The sequence below is a fragment of the Diabrotica virgifera genome, chromosome 2, assembly GCF_917563875.1.
Source record: "Diabrotica virgifera virgifera chromosome 2, PGI_DIABVI_V3a".
Classification (NCBI taxonomy): Eukaryota; Metazoa; Arthropoda; class Insecta; order Coleoptera; family Chrysomelidae; genus Diabrotica; species Diabrotica virgifera.
Window position 1 is genome coordinate 199,748,686 of NC_065444.1, and position 23,031 is coordinate 199,771,716.

At 33.1% G+C, this 23,031-nt stretch overlaps 1 protein-coding gene across 1 annotated transcript in view; it reads right to left on the reverse strand.

The window, feature by feature from the left end:
- LOC114336234 (CD63 antigen) overlaps positions 1-23,031 on the reverse strand; it is a 46,134-nt gene that overhangs the window by 18,050 nt on the left and 5,053 nt on the right. Inside the window, exon 2 of the mRNA XM_050644143.1 lies at positions 9,686-9,874. Coding sequence (XP_050500100.1) covers positions 9,686-9,874 — 189 coding nt within the window. The remainder of the gene's footprint in view (positions 1-9,685; positions 9,875-23,031) is intronic.

A 23,031-nucleotide genomic window follows, 5' to 3' on the forward strand; every position in this document is an offset into this window, starting at 1 on the left:
AAAGGAACGAAAATATACCACCCCATTTACAATTTACCTTTTATACTCCGAACTGATGCGTCCATACAAAAATTTGCAGGAGTTCTGTCTCAAATACAAAACGACCAAGAAGTACCGATATGTTTTATATCTCGAGTGACTAAAACACATGAAAGAAAATATAGTGTTACAGAATTGGAGTTTGCCAGTGTACTATATTGCGTAAACAAATTGAGGTTTTACTTATTGGGAGCAAAATTCACAATCGAAACAGACCATGCAGCTTTAGTACATATCATGAAGAATAGATTAGTAAATAATAGAATACATAGAGGCATTCTATTATTACAGGAGTATGATTTTGAGTTCCGATATATAAAAGGAAAAGACAACATAATAGCCGACGCTCTAACACGGGATGAGGACACCGGAAAAAAGGAAACAATTACTCTACAGGTGGGACTAAATAGATTAATACAAGAAGAAGGGATATATTCTTTAAATGAGATAAGGACAAACCAGGAAGACCTAGAGGAAAGAGAGAAAAGAAGAGCGGAAGTAGAAAATAACATATATTTTAAGAGAATAGACGGAAAGGAACTATATTTAGTGACACAGACATTGGCCGAAAAGATAATAAAGAAATTACATGAGGACAATGGGCATATCGGTAGCAGAAAAGTTTGGCTCGTTTTTAGAGAAAATTACATAAGCCGACAGGATTACCGCATTGCAAAGGAAATTACCCAGAAGTGCGATGTATGTCAAAAATATAAGAGTCGGAATTTCAAAAACGAAAATGTTGCCAAAAATATTGAAGCCCGAAACAAACTAGACATTGTAGCAATAGATATGTTAAGCGATCTAATTATGACCACTAAAAGGAACAAACATATTCTGGTAATGGTGGATGTGTTTTCAAAATACGTAAAATTATATAGTTGCCGCACCACAAAGGGGGAAGAAATATTAAGAAAAATCGACAATTTTATAGCCATAGTAGGAACACCAAAAAAGATTCTACTGGACAATGCAACGTATTTCCGAAATGATCGTTTCAAGGGACAACTTCGAGAACGAGGAATAGAGACAAATTTTGTCAGCATCAGGCATCCACAGAGTAATCCTTCTGAACGATTCATACAGGAAGTGACGAAATTTCTCCGCATTGCAACAGATGGTCAACATCGCCACTGGGACAGGAAAATGGCGGAAATAGAAAGGTATCTAAATACAATTCCGAGCACAGTAACAAAAGAGACCCCAGAATACATCATGAAGGGTGTACTGCCGATAAGGCCATGGGAAGACCAAGAGCCAAAAGAATATCACCAGGTGATTGAAACCGTACATAGAAGATTACGGCGAAGCAACGAAAAATATATCCAAAGACAGGAACAAAATAGAAAAAGAAGACCAGTGACTTTCCAAAAGGGTGAAAAAGTACTCGTGAGGGCATTACGAGTATCAAATCTTCCTGGGGGCATTTGCGCAAAGTTGATGCCTGTTTTCGAAGGCCCGTACATCGTGAATAATGAAAATGGGATAAATAGTTATGAGTTGAGGCACAGGAACTCGGAAAAGATCCGAGGAATTTATAATATTCACGATGTATACAAATATCACGAATAAAATACAGAATTCCATGAAGTAGATAGTAAGTTAGGATATAAGACGTAGATTAAAGTAAGGAAATATACAGGGAGTTGGTTTTGCCTCGAGAAAATTTATTTAAAAAAGCAGATAAATTTTATCGAATACAAGGCGGGGATTTGTTATATTTCTATTTGATATGAAAATTAAATTTTGATAATTATAAACAGAATTCAATTTAATATAAAATATTTTCAATTTTCTCAACCACGGGCATATAAATTTAAAACAACCTGTATACAACAAATTGTTATATTTAATTTTAAGAAGTGATTAAATAAGACTCAAGTGAAATCGATAATAGGCCATTATCGTTTGTTCGCGGAAGGATCGATCATTAGCCGATGCTAAATAAGACTAAGTGGAAATAGAGAGTAGGTCATTAAAATTTGTATATAGTAGAAAGTAATTTTAGAATGGGAATTAACTATTTTCTTTGAAATCCATTAAGCATATTTAGAAAGTTTAAAAATTGGTTTTGAGGAATACTGCGAATGAGAGTTGGTGGTGGAAGTTTGATTTGTGAATCTGGAAGGGATATTTAGAAAGCAGGGGAATGAATGACAAATAGAGATCAGAATGTTTTGAGCTGTCGAGAAGTGAAGTCGAGTAGTAGACGGTAGTGTACGGAGAGTGAGAAAGCCTGTGTAGTTCCGTGAGTGTGAAGTATCTATCGTAGAACGAGAGGTAGGCCAGGTTGAGAGTAAAAGAACCTCCTTGAGCCAAGAGTTCCCGGTAGCTGATTGCAGTTTCGAAAAAGGTAGAACACAGCATCACGACAGAAGCAGGAAACGAGAGCTATACGAGCTAGTTTCAGAGGAGAACATTACTGGAAGCCAGGACGAGGTTTGGATTGCAGCCAAGGATAGCAGGAAACGGGTCTTGTGTGAAGACATTCTCAGTGCACCAGAAAAAGGTCAGTCTCATTTGTTTGGACATGAATGTATGGGTTTTTCGTAGTAAATACCACATTTAAAATTGAAGAAACATAATCAATAATATCAGAAAAGCTTCATCAAACTTAAATAGAATTGTTGCTAATAAATCATAATAGTTAAATGTTAATAAAAACTTTCAATTGGAAATCAAAAGAAAATAAGATTCCCATGTGTAAATGTTATGTTTAAGAAAAATAAGATATAGCAAATATTAAGCAGTGATTGCCATTTAAATAAAATAAACAATATTTTGATTACAATTGTAACCCATATGTGTTATTATTTTACTCTTTTCTTTCCTATCCCGATTAGGAACCATTAAGAAATACTTAGAAGCCACGTATGTAAGTAATTAATTTTATAAAAAGCCCTGAGATTGAAAACATATTGATATGTGATCTGGTAAATTAATTAGATTATTATTAATGCATTGATTAAATTAAATGACATATAAAAATATTATCTCATATCAATAATCAAGATCACAACAATACATCAAATATATGTGGTTCGTTTCAAAATGAACTAATTTATTTATAATAAAAAGTAAATAATATTTTTCTATATTTTTAAAATATTTGTTTTCTATGTAAACATCTGTAGTGCAGTCAGTGAGGGTATTTGGCTCCGAATTCTATCCTACTGCATCAATTTACTTGTTATTTTCACTGTATGTAGGAAATAACTCAAGAAACAGTCCACCCTATATCCTATTGAGCTTTTATCTTGGGGGTGGTTCCCACCCCTTCTCTGAGGTGGAAAATTTTTTGGTCAACATAACCACGGAAGTGGCTAGAGAACCTAATTCTAGGCAAAAACTGTTCTATAATTTTTTAAAACCCTATTAGACAAGGCGAAAACGGCGGGTGCGTTGGAAAAAAATATTCCCATGAGATTTCTTTGCATAATCACATTTGTGAGACACCCCAGAATAAGGTTCAAGAAGTCGCCCACGCGAAAAGTGGTGGTCCAAATTTTTTTTAACAATTTTTTTTTTAATAAAATTGTAAAAATAAAAAATATTTTCGGTCCAGACAAATTTTTTGGGTTTTTTGGGCCATTCTGGGTAAAAAAGGTTTCTTGTAATTTTTCTCTAAAGTTGATCGTTTTAGAGTTATAAGCAATTTAAAATTTGAAAAACGCGAATATGGCCATTTTTAAGACTTAGTAACTCGGTTAAAAATTATTATTATGAAATTCAGAAAGTGACCAAATCAAAGATTAAAGCCTCCACTACATGATCCTGAAGAAATTTGTGTCATTAATTTATTACTAAGCTGATATTTTTAATTATTAATAATGAGCCGTAAGATCGTATTGACGCGGCTGTAAATGTGAGTGCGAGTAAGATGCACCATTGACTGCCGGAATAGCACCTCTCTCGCACTCATCATTTCCGGCCGCCTAATACGTGCCGTGCATGGCGCTCATTATTTTTGCTTAGAAATAACAGCTTCGTGATAAAATAATGACAAAAATTTCTTCAGGATCTTGTAGGGTGGGCTTTAAACTTTTATTTGATCACTTTCTGACTTTCATAATAATAACTTTTAACCGAGTTATTAAGCCTTAAAAATCGCCATTTTTCGTTTTTTTTTTCAATTTTAAATTGCTTATAACTCGAAAACGAGCAACTTTAAAGAAAAATTATAAGAGACCTTTTTTGTCCAGAATGGTACAAAAAACCTAAAAAAATTTGTCCGGGTCAAAAATATTGATTTTTGCAATTTGATTTAAAAAAATAAAAAAAAAATTGGACCACTTTTCACGTGGGCGACTTTTTGAACCTTACTCTGGGATGTCTCACGAATATGATAATGAAAAAAAATCTCATGGGAATATTTTTTCCAACGAACCCGCCGGTTTCGCCTTGTCTAAATACTTTTTGAGTTATTCGTGGTTGAAAATTTGCCAGTTTCATTCAAAAATGTCAATTTTTCGGACGGTTTTTTGCGAATATCTTAAAAATTATGCATCTAACGAAAAAACTATATAAAACAGTTTTGTAGCTTATGAAAAACCAAAGAGATTCGTTTCTTCATAAATCTTCTAGTTATAATACAAAAAGAGATATGGTAGGTGAAAAGAGATTTTTTGTGCATGCTCAAATCAGTGTTTCAACTTAAAATAAGAGAAAAATGGTCGATTTTAGTGGTATAATGCTATGAATAGCTGTTGTAGTGCCTGAAAAGACCTTTAAAACGAGCACTGTTATATGTTGATTACATTCAAACTAAGCGAGATACGATGCAAAAAATGGATGACTAAAATATTTAAAGGAAAAATGAGAAGTATCTATATTTAACCCCTCATCCACCAGAATCTAAATGCATCGTTTTCCTTCTACAATACGTTCTATTATAGTAATATTTCCACGTTTAGAAAGTTAAACGGGTTTAAGATGAATGGTTTTGAAACAAATAAGATCAAATTATAGAAGGCATTTTTAAAATGTTCTTAAAAATCTTCCTTTTTCTCCTTGTAACTCGAAAATGGTAAGACATGGGAAAAAGAGGTGTACAAAAATGTAGGGTTTTTTCAGCTAAAAATTTTGTGTTTTCTTCCATTACTGTATCTTTTTATAATTTTCCAGTTACATGGAGAAAAAGGAAGATTTTTGAGAATCTTTCTTAGAAACCCTCTCAGAAATCTGAAAAAAACCCTACATTTATGTACATCTCTTCTTTTTCCTATCTCCTATCATTTTCAAGTTATATGGAGAAAAGGGAAGATTTTTAAGAAAATTTAATAATGCGCTGTATAATTTGATCTTATTTTTTCAAAAACCGTGCACTTTAAACCCATCCAACTTTTTGAACATATAATAACACTATAATAAAAAATATTGTAGAAGTAAAATGATGCATTTAAATCTGGTGGATGAGGGGTTAAATAATATACTTCGCATTTTATCTTAAAATAAATTAGCCATCAATTTTTTTTGCACTATATCTCGCTGAGTTTGAATGTAATCGACATTTAACAGTGCTCATTTTAAAGGTCTTTTCAAGCACTATAAAAGATATTGATAGCATTATACCAAAAAAAAAATATTTTTACCTACCAAAATCTTTTTGTATTATAACTATAGTGTGTCACACCTTGACTTTACAGTACAGGTTCTTATGACCAACAGTGATGTCAAAGGGCCTAGCCGGGTAAGATGGTGAAAAGTGCCCCCAGCTCGATTTAAATTCCATATAGGCCACTTTTTAGCACATATAGAGGAACTCACTTTCTGAAATTTTTAGCCCCCTAGGTGGTCACGTGACCCCCCTAGAGCCTAATTAGGCATTTTATGTTTTTATTTTTTATCTCAGCCGCATCAAGAGCTAGCCAAAAACTTTATTTAAAAAAGTTGTAAGTTTCAAAAAGATCTATATGAAAATTTTTTTTTTTTATTTTTTGGCGGGAAATTCGAATTTTTAGAACAATTTTAAACTTTTAAATAACTCTGAAAAAAAAAACTAAGACACTCGTTTTTACGAAAATCAATTATAATGTGTATTTTTGCACAATCTTTCACGCTGAATTTTTTCAGATTTTTAAAATTGGTGAAACGTACCTTTAAAAATAAAAAATCGGGTTTTTTTGGTTTTTTTTTTCGTTTTTTGATACAATTTTATACATATTTTTCAAAAAAGGTAACACTGTCACTAGAATAGGTAAAAACTGAAAAATAATTGGGGTTTGCTTAATAAAAATTTTTTGTAACGCCATCGATTTTCAAGATACAGGGCGTTGAAGAAAACAAAATTTTACACATTTTTTACGATTTTGCTGAAACTACTGGCAACATTGTAATAAAACTTGGCGGGATTTAAGAGGTAGTTATTGTGCATGTTTTGACATACAATTAAGGATTTGATATTCATCATTGGCGCGCATAGGGGTAATGGTCTGAACTTTTTAAAGAATAAAGATAGTACGCCACTGACATATTTCAAATTAACAATGGTTTTTGAATTTCTCGTTCAATTTGTGACAAAAAATGTATCTTCTTATTTTTTCATCCGACGCGCCATTTTTATTCAAAAAATAAAAGATCTTAACCCTTACAAAGTATTCGAACTTCTAGTATTACTTTCTACATCTACATAATAAACTCGTACATGCATTATTATCAAAATTAATTCGAATACTTTGGAAGCGTTAAGATATTTTATTTTTTGCAGCAAAACGGCGCGTCGTATGAAAAAATGAGATGATAGATTTTTTATTGAAAATTGAACGAGGAATTCAAAAATGATTGTTAATTTGAAATATATCAGTGGCGTACTATCTTTTTTTCTTTGAAAAATTCAGACCATTACCCCTATGCGCGCCAATGATGAATATCAAATCCTTAGTTCTATGTCAAAACATGCACAATAACTACCTCTTAAAACCCGCCAAGTTTTATTACAATGTTGCCAGTAGTTTCGGCAAAATCGTAAAAAATATGTAAAATTTTGTTTTCTTCAACGCCCTGTATCTTGAAAATGGATATCGTTACAAAAAATTTTTATTAAGCAAACCCCAATTATTTTTCAGTTTTTTACCTATTCTAGTGACAGTGTTAAATTTTTTGAAAAATATGTATAAAATTGTATCAAAAAACGAAAAAAAAAACCGAAAAAATGCGGTTTTTTATTTTTAAAGGTACGTTTCACCAATTTTAAAAATCTGAAAAAATTAAGGGTGAAAGATTGTTCAAAAATACACATTATAATTAATTTTCGTAAAAACGAGTGTCTTAGTTTTTTTTTTCAGAGGTATTTAAACGTTTAAAATTGTTCTAAAAATTCTAATTTCCCGCCAAAAAAATAAAAAAAAAAATTTTTCATCTAGATCTTTTTGAAACTTACAACTTTTTTAAATAAAGTTTTTGGCTAGCTCTTGATGCGGCTGAGAGAAAAAATAAAAACATAAAAAGCCTAATTAGGCTCTAGGGGGGTCACGTGACCACCTAGGGGGCTAAAAATTTCAGAAAGTGAGTTCCTCTATATGTGCTAAAAAGTGGCCTATATGGAATTTAAATTGGGTTGGGGGCACTTTTCACCATCTTACCCGGCTAGGCCCTTTTATCAGAAACAGGTTTTAAGCAAATATACTTTTTTCTATAGGATAACTTATTAATTAATATTATTGACATTTTGTGGGTATCAGGGGTTCTAAAACATTTTTTTTTTTTTTCGAAAAATAACTGAACTAACTAACAATTAATGAACTTCAAGGAATCAAATGAACTAACTAAAATTAATTTTAAGTTTAAAATTTATACAAAATTTGAATGAGGGTGTAAACACATTAAAATGACATTAATTTCAGGTTAAAAATCAGTCATTAAGAATAACAATAAACTGCAATTAGGATCCAAATTTTCCAAATAAGCAATCAGTTACTCAATACAATGTTATCAGTAATAATTATAAGTTTATTTGATATTCTTTGTTATAATTTAATTTAGGTGAACTGACCATCAACAATAGGGAACTTGCATAAAATTTTAAATTCGAAAAAAATGGTATAAATCACAAGAGAACATAATTTAGAACCTGTATCAAAGATAAAAAAGTTTTGTTTGTCTTTCGTTTGGCCCCTAAAGACGACTAAAAATTCAACTTATACCAGCCACCCCAAAACGCGTCGTGACGTCACGGGGTTGTATGTTTACATTGTACACCAAGTGTATATATAATTTTAAATTAGACATTATAAACGTCAGTAAAAAATACAGTTATGTGACGTTAAAAGTGTTTTTGATCGTTTGAACTATTCATAGAAAATTTGTACTTTTACGAAATGGTTTTATTTTCAATAGAAAACCTTCTTTTCTTTCCTTCAAGAACTATATTAAACTCCAATCTCAACAAACTGGTATATATTATTACAACGACATACGATAAATGTCATTAGAATATAAATATTTTTCCTTTATTCCCCGACGACGAGCTGGGCAAATACCCAAGTAGGTGGAGGCCAATAAACTAAAGAAGAAGATGAAGAATATACTTAAATATAACCATAAACGGAACCACATAGTTAAACTCTGTGACGTCACGGGTCGTTTGAACTATTTTAAAATAAAGAAGACTTTAAATTTGTACTTCTAAGTTATTATGAGTTTTTGAAGCGTGAAATTTTGGAAATCTCATTTTTATACAAAACTGAACATTATTATGTAATAAAAAAAATGTGCAAGTTCCCTATTATAATTTATTTATTCTCAACTGTAGGATAATATAAAACTTTACTTAAACTTGACTGACAATCTATTTTATATTTTGCTTGACATTACTTCAGAACTGTCTATACTGTCAATACATAAATTAACAACCATAGAACAACATCCACTTTTAATGTTGGATATTCTAACATTCTTAACCAAAAAAAGTTATTACGCATATCGATTATAAAATTGCTGATTTTTCGAAAATGACTATCACTCACAAAAAACAATGAAAAATATTGTTTTACTACAATGCTATTGACTAACGGGTTGGTTTTAATTTAACATTTTTAGGGCTTTACATTTTTAGGACCCCGGTAATGTTCAATTGAAACTTCTTTTGAAGAAAATCGGCATCGCCGCACTAAAAACTCCCATAAGGATTGCATTGCCACTGTAAAGTGTACTGTAAAGTCAAGGTGGGACAGACATTAGAAGATTTATGAAGAAACAAAGCTCTTTGATTTTTCATGAGCTACAAAAAATTTTATTTAGTTATTTTCGTTAGATGCATAATTTTGAAGATATTCGCAAAAAACCGGCCGAAAAGGTGACTTTTTCAATGAAAATAGCAAATGTTCAGCCACGAATAACTCAAAACGTACTTATTGAGTTTTCAAAAAAAATTATAGAACACTTTTTACTTAGAATTAGGTTCTCTAGTCACTCCCATGGTTATTTTGACCAAAAATAACCCCGACCATCCCGAGAAGGGGTGTAAACCACCCCAAGATAACAGCGCACATCGGCAGAGGGTAAACTTTGAATTAGGAGATAAGTAGAGGCTATTCCCAAAATCTCATTAAAATCCATGCTGTAGGATAGAATTCGGAGGTAATATCGTGTTTTGCTCTCATTGACTGGAGTACTGGTAGACTCCTGCAGCTTTCAATAATATACTTACTGTGGTAGTCATGCATGCATTTTCTTTCATCGCTCCACAGCAGCCAAAGAAAGCGATGAAAAATATTACCACTCCAATGACTATCAGAAAATCGGAAATGTAGAAATATTTGTTATCCATAAGTTGATCGAATTCATTGAAGTAAGCTTTAGAGCTCAGACCCACAGAAATTATTACAATACCAGTGATCTAAAACAAAAATACATGATCATTAACAAAAAATACACTATCCTTTAAAGAATAATTAATACTGTTTCATTATTTTTATTATAAGAAAGAAAATGGTTAACACAGTCAATTAATTACTGTTATCTATACCAGGGGTCACCAATTGGAGGACCGCGGTCCGCATCCGGACCGTGGGCTAGTTTTGTGCGGACCGCCATCGAATTCAGAATATAGTGCTTGGCAATATTGAAAATGTTTGGCCATGAAATTGTGTACTACGTTTGGCTCAACTCTTGTTTGCGAAGCCGCTTTATCAGGAATGGACTTTATTAAAAATCGGTACAGATCTCAGCTAACAGATGAATATCTTAACTCATTAATAAGAATCAGTTGCACTAAACTCACTCAAAACTTCAGACAGGTTGTACATAATAAAAAATGTCATTTTTCTCACTGATAATTTAATTTTGTAAAGAGTTTTCCCCTTATTGTTATATTATGTACATACTTATTATAATCATTAATTTTGAATTTAAGTAAACTGCTACCTATATAAAATTGTCACGTGAGTTTTTTATATTCATTTCCTCTCTACTATAAGTAGATTTAAGTGGGAGTACTTTTCAGCTGTGCATTTAATTGAAATAGTTTTCAGATTTAATAAGCTTGCAACAAACAGCTTGCATTGAAACTAATGTAGAAAAGATAACATGTTAATTACCATTCTGTACTATGATTATTTATTTTACATTTCTCAGTTTCAATAACTGGATTTAAAGAAAGGGTCATTAACATTCACAATATAAATTCTTAACTTTTAAAATATTACTTTGTTGCTGTGTCAAAAATAAAAATTTTCTGATTCGTTTTTTTTTGCGGATTCCTGTTCAAATATGTCCCCTTTAAACAAATCAGAAGGATGCCGGGCTAAACATTTTTTTAAACAAATTCAAAATTACCTTTCTGCCTTTTTTGAGTTATTTTAAACAAAAAAGCTCTCCTGTCAGATTATTTCTGAAAAGTTGATAGTTTTTGAGTTATCAGCGATTAAAATCTGAAAAATGCGAAAATAGGTATTTTCGATACTTGAAAACTCATATGCAAATTATTAGTTTTCAGGTGACCAAGTACCTAAATTGAAGTTTATTCATTCAATTTCAAGATTCTAATGAGTAATCGGGGCTTATTTCGCGCGAATTCTAGCGCATAATTAACAATTAAAAACAACGGTCTAAATAATTGAAATAATCCCCGATTACTCATTAGAATATTGAAATTGAAGTTTAAACTTCAATTTGACAACCGCAAAAATAATAATTCAAACATTCAAGCTTCAAAAATGCTTATTTTCGCATTTTTCAAATTATAATCGCTTAAAACTTTCTGTCACGTTTTGGGAAAATGACAATCTTTTTTGTTTAAGATGACTCAAAAATGCTAAAAACATAAACTTACGTGCATAGAAATCGGCCCACTTAAAAATTTGGTCATTTTTGATGTCTCATATTTCCTAAAGTTGTTGGCCGATTTAAGTGATTTTTTGAACATGTTATAGCCTGATTCTTTAACAATACCGCTGTAATAATATTGTTGCTAAACAGGTAAATTTTCATTGTATACCGGGTGTACCAATCAAACTGTGTTCTTTTCTCAAAGTTCGCATCACCCTGTGGAATATTCTAGCATTTATAAAATACTGAAACTAGAACCCGACTATAGCCTCAGGTTTTCTTAACATTCTGTTTTTTGAATAATTCGTTTATGTTGGATAATAATAAAGTTAGGTACTTTAACAACTAGGCATGTTCTTCATCAATACACGGTGTTTCTAAATAACTGCGACAAACTTTAAGGGATAATTCTGCATGAAAAAATAATGACAGTTGGCTTTATAAACGTATGTCCGCAAATGTTTCGTTTCCGAGATACGGAATGTTTAATTTTTTCGTACAAACTGACGATTTATTTTATTGCTTTAAAACCAGTTGAGATATGCCAATGAAATTTGGTGGGTTTTAACACGTAGTTATTGCACATTTTTTGACATACAATTAAGAATTTAAAATTCGCCATTAGCTCGCATACGTGTAATATGACCGATCATATTACCCGTATGCACTCTAATGGTGAATATAAAATTCTTAATTTTATGTCAAAAAATCCGCAATAATTAGCTCTTAAAACCTACCAAATTTCATTTGCATATCTCAACTGGTTTTAAAGCAATAAATAAATCGTCAGTTTGTAAGAAAAAATTCAACATCCCGTGTCTCGGAAACGAAACATTTGCGGACATACGTTTATAAAGCCAACTGTCATTAGTTTTTCATGCAGAATTACCCCTTAAAGTTTGTCGCACTTATTTAAAAACACCGTGTATTGATGAAGAACATGTCTAGTTGTTAAAGTATCTAACTTTTTTATTATCCAACATAAACGAATAAATCAAAAAGCTGAATGTTAAGAAAACCTGATGCTATAGTTGGGTTTTAATTTCAGTATTTTATAAATGCTAGAATATTCCACAGGGTGATGCAAACTTTGAGAAAAAAAACACAGTTTGATTGGTACACTCGGTATATAATGAAAATGTACCTGTTTAGCAACAATATTATTACAGTGGTATTGTTAAAGAATCAGGCTATAACATGTTCAAAAAATCACTTAAATCGGGCAACAGGTTTATTAAATATGAGACATCAAAAATGACCAAATTTTTAAGTGGGCCGATTTCTATGCACGTAAGTTTATTTTCGGGAACGAAAAAGGGACATAAAAAGGGTGATGTTTTGAATTTGTTAAAAAAAATTGTTAAACAATTTCGCTCAACACCCTTCTGATTTGTTTATAGGGGATATTTTTTTAACAAGAATCCGCAAAGAAACCGAATCAGAACAACCAGACACAGGTAGCATTAAATCCGGACCCCGGAAGTGTCATAAGTTTTCGAAACGCATCCCCAGGGAAACTAATTGGTGACCCCTGATCTATGCAATAATAAATCTCCATCTGACATGTGTTTTTAGTTAGTTTACTCACATAGTCACATAATGTGATTCTCAAGTTATTGATATATTTTGTATTTTCAGAAGGATTTCCGAAGTGGAAATCAAAGCGTCAAAACAAACTTATTTTAAAGTAAAGTTGTTGCTTATTCCCAATAAAAATAGTAAATTTCATATAATAAGCTCTTCAAACTAATCATACAGCGTCCGTAATGAAGTATCTTTTCAGAAGTCACGCTTTGAAACTTGAGAGCAAAATCTCTCTCATCAGATGCTATATATTTTCTACGTTATTATATGGGGTAAAGGCCTGGACACTTTCTGAAGCTTCTTTAAGAAAACTCGAGGCTTTCAAAACGTGGTGACTCATTTAAAGAATTTCATGGGTGCATCGTGTGACTAATGTTTAGCTCCTACGTAGAATGGGCGATGAATGCGAGATTATTAACACAACCAAAGAGCGTAATTTGCAGCAAAAGCTGCATAACATTCATGCCCAAAGAATGACATCAAAATTATTTATGGTGATCGCAACGCAAAAATAGGAAAAGAGCAACAATACCTACCAAAGATAGGTAAACACAGCTTCCATGAAGTATCCAATGGCAATGGCATCTAATAAATGGCAGACTAATAAATCTAGCAACTTCCCTTAACATGGTCATTGCCAGCACATGCTTCCAGCGAAAAAATATTCATAAGGGAACGTGGAGATCTCCAGATGGGGTTACAGTAAACATGATCGATCATGTTATTATTGACTCTAGACATCACGCAGACGTAATAAACGTAGGCAGCAGACAAGGGGCAAATGCCAACTCAGATCACTACCTAGTGAAAAGTAGAATAAGAGCCAGAATCTCAAATATAAAAAAAAGAAAAGGGATCAAAAATTGAAAAATATGAAATAAAAAACTTAGCAGACAACAGCAAAAAGGCCAAATACAAAGAATATATAAAAGGAAGGCTAGAAAATAGACAAAAGCACGATGATATAAACAGAGAATGGCAAGCGTGTAAAAACATCATACAAGACGCTGCCAAAGAGACCTTGGGTCTACACAAAAAGGTCAAATGAACTGAAGGGAAGTGGTTCGATGAAGAGTGTCGTAACATAACAGAGAGAAAAAATAATGCATATCAACGATTACAACAATGATATAGAACAAGACAGGCAAAGGAGGAATATATAATGCTAAGGAGGGAAGAAAAGAAAATACATCGCAAAAAAAAAGAGAATACATTGAAAACTAGAGATGCATCAAGTCAAACTAGTTTGATTTTACTCAACAAACTTGACTTGACTTGAAAATCAAAATATAAAAAAGTTTGACTTGACTTGATTTCGATATGTTTAGGTTTGACTCGAATTCAAACATCTTCAAACAGTTTGAATATTATGCAACGTGTTTATTTGTTCAGTGGTGGATCAAGGGGGGAGTAATGGGGGTAGGGGAAGTCCCCCCTCCCAACAAGATCCAAAAACATTTTTTGTCAAATTTCAATGTAAACATAGAAATGTACTGGCTGATATGATATTTAAACCGCAGACAGACAAATAAAACCCAATAAACGCGCCAGTTAGGATAATAATTATTAAGAAAGCTTAAAGCGTCTTATAGTATGATACAATTGATCCAAATAATGGCATAAACCAGACATCCAAAGTGAAAGTTATCATCCAACACCAAATTGTTCTATATGGTCCACATAATGTTCAGAAAAAAGTCACACCATTTTGAGCGTCGGGTTTGAAGAGGAGAGTGGGAAGAAATCAGTAAATTCGTAGTTTTTTAGGTTTTTCGTCAATATTTTTAAAACTATACGGTTTAGCATGAACAACCTTTTATACCAAAATGTTCTACATTCAATTTGAAATAAAAAAGGCCCAATGCATAATCCTTCTAAAATGAACGGTTCAAAAGTTACGGAGGTAGTATAGTATAATTGGTCAAAAAAGGCTTAACCCAAACATTCAAAGTAAGAGTCTTCCTCCAACACTAAATTGTTCTATATGGTCCACATATTGTTCAGTAAAAAATTACACCATTTTGAGCGTCCGGTTTGGAGGGGAGATTGGGGAGAAATCGGTAAATTAGTAGTTTTTTTACGTTTTTCGTCAATATTTCTAAAACTATACTTTAGCGTAAACAATGTTCTATAAAAATTGTTCTACTTACATAAAATTTAAAACAAAAAAGGTCCTATATATAATTATTATTCTAATACGGAGAGTGAAAAGTGGAGGTTTTCGATATTTTTTATATTTTTTGGGCAATTGATGATGATTTGGGTGGTGAGGTTAACGTTTCTTCAAGGGTTTATCACTAACATGCCACTGAAATAGCAAATTTTATTTACAAAACACAATCCTGTTAACGAAAATTTCTTTCATCAGTAATAATATTGTAAATTGCCCAAAAAATATAAAAAGTATCGAAAACTTCCACTTTTCACCCTCCGTAACTCTGAAACCGTTGATTTTATAACAAATACATATATGTATAGGATCTTTTTTGTTTTAAATTTTATGTAGAATCCTTTAGAAATCGCATAGTTTTAGAAATATTGACAAAAAACGTAAAAAACTCCGAATTTACTGATATCTTCCCCCTCCCCCCCCCCCCCCCCAAACCCGACGGTCAAAATGGTGTGACTTTTTTCTTAACATTATGTGGACCTATAGAACAATTTGGTGTTGGAGGATAACTTTCACTTTGGATGTCTGGGTTTGGGTCTAGTTATACCATACTATTAATGCATTATACATTAATTTATTAAAAATTTAAACCCAACATTTGTAGCCTGTATCCGAAAGAAATATAAATTGTAGATATAAAACCATATATACCTGGATCCTGCGTACCAAAAAAAGTTGATTAATAGCAAGCTGAAAATTTGTTAATAGCTTAACGGTGTCTAGTCAGACAAACTTTGATGTATGGGAACACTGGAATAGGAGAAGTTTTAATTGTGGAATAGGTTAAAAATTTGGAACGTCAGACTACGTAAACGTTTCATGTATTTTGTCGGACAGAACTTCCAATTGATTTGTTACCATTTCATTAAACTCTCGTGCAAAAATCAGACTGGTGTTTATCACCAAGTGGGCATTTTAATGAGTGGAACATGAAGAACATGTCAAATGACAGGAATCATGTTGGTTAGTAATAGCAGTCTGATTTTTGCATGAGAGTTTAATGAAAGGGTAACAAATCAATTGGATGTTATGTCCGACAAAATACATGGGACGTTTTCGTAATCTGACGTTCCAAATTTTTAAACTGTTCTACAATTAAAACTTCCACCGTTCCAGTGTTCCCGTACATCTAAGTTTGTCCGACTAGACACCGTTAAGCTATTAACAAATTTTCAGCTTGCTATTAATCAACTTTTTTTGGTACGCAGGATCCAGGTCTAATAACCCAATGGTTAGTTTTGAATTTTAAAGAAATACCAACGAATATACAGCAATACTTTTGTATTGTATTTTCGAGTGAACTAGCAGCTTGGTACCAGATGTTTTTTCGAACTGGCCCTAAGATAAATAAATGCCTTTTTTAATAAAAGAAAGTCATACAAATTCCAAATCATTTTATTTTGAGCTGTCCATTGAGACACATGTTACTGTGCTTGATCTGCTAAATACAAATTTTAAGATTTTTTCACTTGAATACTATTTTGTCCTATTGTAACATGAGCGGAGCGTGAGGGGGCAATATAATACAATCCACGGGTTCTACTTATGTAAAATATAAACGAAAGTTGAAAAGGTGGAAGATTGTGATTCGGTAGTTTTTTTTTATTTAAGTTAAAAATACAATGTTACGTAATGCGCTGTTCGAACCATCCTACCCCCTCCCCGTGTAACGCGCCGTAACGTTTTACATGACCCCCCCCCCCCAACTTGCGTTACGTAATACTTGAACGCTCCCAAAGTAGATTAAATTACACTTTGTATGATAGAAAACTATCCAACGAATTCTTTGTTTTAATCTAGTAACACTCAAATATAAAAAAGTTATATGGATAAAACGAAACTTGCCAGCAAGCAGTTCTAAGCATGCAGGAATCATTTAAAAAGAAATTTAAATGTACGACCCTATTTTGATTATAATCGCTTCCTGTATTAAGTTACTTTTATGTGGCACTCATTGTATTATTAATTTTCTTATCTTAATTGGCAACTAACATGTCAATCTCGACAAAAAAGTATATCTACTAAATAAATTATTTTTCAAACTCTTTCAAACTAGTTTGACAAACAGTTTGAATTTTCAAACCTGTACGATTGACCAGTTTGACTTGACTTGAAATATTTGTCAGAAGGATTGACTTGAGTTTGACTTGAAATTAAGTCAAGTTCAAACATTCAAGTCAAACTTGTGCAACTCTATTGAAAACGAACTCCCAAGAAATTGAAGAATTAAATAACAAACAGAAACCAGAAAATTCTACCAAAAACTTAACAAAAGCAGAAAACAATTTAAACCAAGAACAATGATGTGCAGAGACAAAGAAGGAGATATAGTAACTCAACAGAGTGAAATACTACAAAGATGGACTGAATTCTTCAAAGAAAAGTTTGAACAAAACGGAGATCCACTATACGATGGAATTATACTGGATCAAACGGATACCAGAGAAACAACCCCCCTTCAGTAGTTGAAATGCAAGAAGCAGTTACCAGACTGACAAACAACAAGTCACCTGGATTAGACAATATTAGCGAAGAATTAATAAAAGAAGGCGGAGACTCCCTATTGAATGCGATACACGAAATAATAGTGAACATATGGAATGATAAACAACTGCCACAAGGCTGGAATACCGGAGTAAAAAAAGGAATACCACTACATAAAAAGGGAGATCAGCTTGAATGTAAAAATTACCGGGCAATAACGCTACTGACTGTGGCATATAAAATACTGTCAAATATTGTGTATGAGCGATTGAGACCATATGCGGAACAAATGGTTGGGGGATATCAATGTGATTTCTGCAGGCAGAAGTCCACAATAGATCAGATCTTTGTCTTGAGGCAAATCTTAGAAAAGACTATCCATCGAGAATTTCTGATCCACTCCCTGAAAGAGTTTAATATTCCAACTCAACTCATTGATATAGTAAAAGAAACACTTAAAGTACAGAGCCAAATTCGAATTCAAAATGCACTAACAGATACAATCCATGTTAGAACTACGACAGGGAGATGCCCTGTCCTGTATTCTGTATTCTATTCAACATCACATTAGAGAAAATAATTAGGGAGTCAAAAGTCAACACCAGAGGCACAATAATAACAAAAAGTGTACAAATATTGGCATTTGCAGATGATGTTGATATCATAGCTAGAAGCAAAAGAGAAATGATAGAAGCATTTAATGCGATAGAAAGAGCGGCACAAAACAGTGGCCTAAATATTAATGAATTAAAAATCAAATACATGAAGGCCAGCAAATCGACAGGCCAAAGAAACCTACATAATCTGACAATAGGAGACTATAACATCGAAAGCGTAAAAATTTTTACATATCTAGGTTCACTAGTTACCGCAGATAACAATATCAGTGAAGAAGTTAAGAGAAGAATACATATTGCTAATAAAACATATAATGGACTAATTAAACATCTAACAACATCACGAGAAAAACCAAATGCAAAATATACAAAACCCTGATAAAACCGGTCCTTATAATATAATATATTATATTATATGGATCAGGGACATGGACACTGCCGAAAAGCGATGAGAACTTATTAGGTACGTTTGAACGAAAAATCCTCAGACACATATATGTATAAGGGGGTGAAAGAAAATGACGTATGGCGCAGAAGATATAATTTTGAACTATATGCAGCATACAACGAACCCGACGTCATAACATCCATAAAAATCGGACGTCTGCGCTGGATGGGCCATGTTGAACGGATGTTGGAGACCGAAACACCAAAACATAATGAGGCAAGCACCAGTAGAGATAAGTTCAAAGGGAAGACCCAAACTTAGATACATGGAACAAGTGGAACAAGATCTGAAAACAATTGAGATTACCCACTGGAAGAACAAAGCAAGGAACAGAACAGAATGGCGGAAAATCCTAGAACAAGCCAGGACCCAAAAAGGGTTGTCAAGCTACTGACGATGATGAAAGAGCGCAATTTAGAATATTTTGGCCATGGTACAGGAAATGAACATGAGATATGGCGTGTTGCAACTTATTCTTCAGGGCAAGGTATTTGGAAAGAGGGGACCAGGGAGAAGAAAACTTGCTTTCAAAACTTGAGAAGATGGTTAAATACGCTACAACCGGACTATTCTGTATCGCTATAAGCAAAGATAACAGAGCCATGCTGATCGCAGGACATCCGGAAGGGATATGCACCACAAGACGAAGAAATTGCCGAGTGACTGAACTAACCATTGGAACCTCTCAGACTCCGAGTCTATTGGTGTGAAATGGGGGCCATGGAGGTGTAGAAAACCAGACACGTCATGAAAAAAAGGAACCTGGAATAAAAATTTGGAACAAGCTTAAAATAGGCACGTGGAACGTTCGTGTTCTGCTCGAAACAGAAAAATTAATGTGGTGGAAAACTGAATAAAATCATATGGAATCGTAGAGTTTTCAGATAGACCTTGAAGAGAAGATTAACCTCTCAGTTCCATTAAGAACCATTGATCAACTAGAGACAGAAGTAGAATCGCTCAATAAAAATGTACAACAAGCTGCTAGGAACAACAGCAAAAACAGTGTCGAAAGAAGAAAAGGAAATAACTACCCGAAAGAAATCAGAGAAATGATAACTGAAAAAAGAAAACTTAGACGCAAGTGGCAACAGTCTAGAGCACCAGTTGATTAAACTAGATTAAATAATGCCACACAACAATAAATTGAAAAGAGAAATTCAAAGAATCAAAAACGAATCGGTTAGCATCTACCTAAGTGAACTATCAAATGATAGTACTACTGATTACTCACTGTGGAAGGCTACCAAACGATTAAAAAGGCCAATCTTACAGAATCCACTAATTAGAAATACTAATGGCAACTGGGCAAGAAGCAATATACAGAAGGCTAACAGGTTTGCTGATCACCTAGAAAATACTCTGCAACCAAATGAAGAACACGAAATAATAACCTGGGAGCTCCCTGATCAAGATTTATCCCTGTAACTCCAAAAGAAGTATATAGGGAAATAAAAGAAAATATAAACCCAAAGAAAGCTACAGGATTTTATCTTATCACTGGAGAAGTGTTAAAGCAACTACCAAGGAGAACTATAATAAAATTAACACATAAGTATTATAAATACTTCCTTTAGGTTGAGGTACGTACCAAAGATATGGAAGGTGGCAGAAATTATAATGACATTAAAACCAGGAAAACCTCCACAAGAAGCTTCTTCATATAGGCCTATTTCACTGTTGCCTGTCATGTCGAAATTATATGAAAAATTACTCTTGAAGAGACTAAAACCAATTTTATGCAGCAAAAAATCTAATTCCTAATCATCAATTTGTGTTTAGAGAAAGCCACTCAACGATAGATCAGGTGCATAGAATAACAGAGATATAGTAGAAAAAGCTCTAGAAGACGGAAAAGTCTGTTCTGCAATTTTTCTCGATGTAGCGCAGGCTTTTGACAAAGTGTGGCATGAGGGATTATATCATAAAATGAGATGCTACTTACCAAAACAATATTCTGAACTCCTAGAATCAGATATATCCGACAGATACTTTCGAGTTAAAAATGAGGAAGCATATTCAGAATTAAGAGAAGTTAAAGCTGGAGTTACACAAGAAAGTGTCCTAGGGCCAGTGCTATATCTGCTCTATACCAGCGATATCCCATCATTAGAACCTAACACAATTGCGACATTTGCAGACGACACATGCATTCTAGCAGTCGGACAAAACCACGAGGAAGCAGCAACTACGCTACAAAACTCTGTTGAACAAATTAACATCTGGACCAGGCGATGGTGTATTGAAACTATGTGGCAAATTGAATGAAACAAAATCTTATGTCAATTTTACTAACAAAAGAGAACAACATATCCCAGTCAGTATAAATAGAAACCAAATACCTTATCATAGGCGTAACCAGGATCATCCTAAGGGAGGGGTTACAACTACTGGAAGGTCTCTGAGGGCTATGGTGTTAAGCGTATAGAGCTCAAAGTACATCCCAATGGGGGGAGGGGTTATAACCCCCAAAACGCCCTGGTTACGCCTATGTACCTTATGCAAATACAGCAAAATATAGTCATCGCCAGTTAACTTGGCGAGACCCACAAACCCAAAATTGCAGAGTGGCTTAGGGGATGGTCATCAGTCTCTGTTGCAGTCTACTGCAGTCGCCAAGTTAACTGGCGATTGCAGTATGTGGGTATGACATTAGATTCAAAGCTACGTCGGAAAGCGCATATCAAGAAAAAAAGGAAGAATTAGAAATTACGTTCAGAAACATGTACTGGTTAATAGGTAAAAAATCCACTCTGTCTACTTATAACAAATTGTTATTGTATAACAAAACATTGTATTGCATTTAAACAAAACCAGGGGGTTGATGAAATTAACTATTCTAATATAGAAAAGTCTCTCAACATAACCTCTCTCCAAATCCGACGCATGCATAAGGATCTCACAATGTTTTATAATATACTACACTCCAATAATTTTGGTCCTCAACTGTTGGAGAAAATTAGCCTCCATGTTCCCAGTAGACAAACGAACCTTTTTACATTAGACCCCATCGCACTAACTATGGACACAACTCCTTCATGTCCAGAACACCTAGGTTTGCTAACCAATATTCGGAAGGTTTAGATTGTTATAGTTCTCCAAATGAATTTAAGGCTCAGCTTAAAAACTGTATGTGATAACTTGATATCCTGGTGTTTTGTACATTTTTTGTTAATGTTTGTATTTATTTAATGTTCCTAGTTTGTATGATTACAATTTTTAAATTTACTTTAGGTTAGGTTATAAATCTCCTGTGATTAATGTTTATACTGTATTTTAATTGGGTGATTGCCCGTTGATAAATAAAATTACTTAAAATAAGCAACTCCTTAAACCATCATGGACATATGGGATACAGCTATTTATTTATTTATTTATACGGGCAAGCCCAATTCGGTAATACATTAATAAGATATTGATAATTACAGTGTTGAATATATAAGAATAAAATGAGAGAGTACAAAACATTTAAAAAGACATGACAAAGTAAAATAATTACAAAACATTAATTACTAACAAATAACAAGGTTATGACATTGCTAAATATTTAATTTGGTTAAATGGTTCTTAAAAACATCAACAGAGTTACCAAAAAGTAAAAGGTCACCTAGGGAGTTAGCAAGTCTTAGTGTTCTAGGAACAAAAGTAAAATATGAGTAATTATTCTATGAAAAGAAATATGAAAGGTTTGAATTTGTCTTGTTGATCGTGGTGGAACAAACAACAATACAACAATATGGCTATGGGGCTGTACAAAAGAAAGTAACATCCAAATCATACAATGATATCAGAATAAAGTGTTAAGGAACATCGTCAACGCTCCATGGTACTTCAGAAACTGTGATCTTCATGGAGACCTCCAAATGGATACGGTTAGTCAGACAATAAGTAAGTTTGCCGAGAGTCATGAATAAAGGCTCTCCAACCATGTGAATGTCGAGGCCATCAAACTCCTAGACAACGCCAACCAGATAAGAAGACTTAAGAGAACGAAGCCGTTTGAGTTAGTGCTATAAGTTAAATAAGTGTGTTGAGTGAAATAGCAGAGCAAAGTGCGGCTAGAGTGTACATGTTAGCTAGTAGTACTATTATGTATTAGAGCCTAAGGATTACTACTGAATATGACCATACGATATATTTTTTGTAATATTTTGTAGTTAGAACTAACTTTCTTAATGATCAATGACTGATCAGATAGCAATAATCACAAGATTCCTGTTGGAGTTTTATTACATAAAAAAATATATGGAATCGTAGGTCTATCAAAAACCCATTGGACAGATAAGGAGCACTTTACTTCCATAAATCAGAATATTTATTTATTAAGGAATGATAACATATCCAGAAACAATGTAGCAGTGATAGTTAACAAAAATCTTAAAAACACTTTAACCCCTTCGTGCCGGACCGGCATTCGGCAAGTC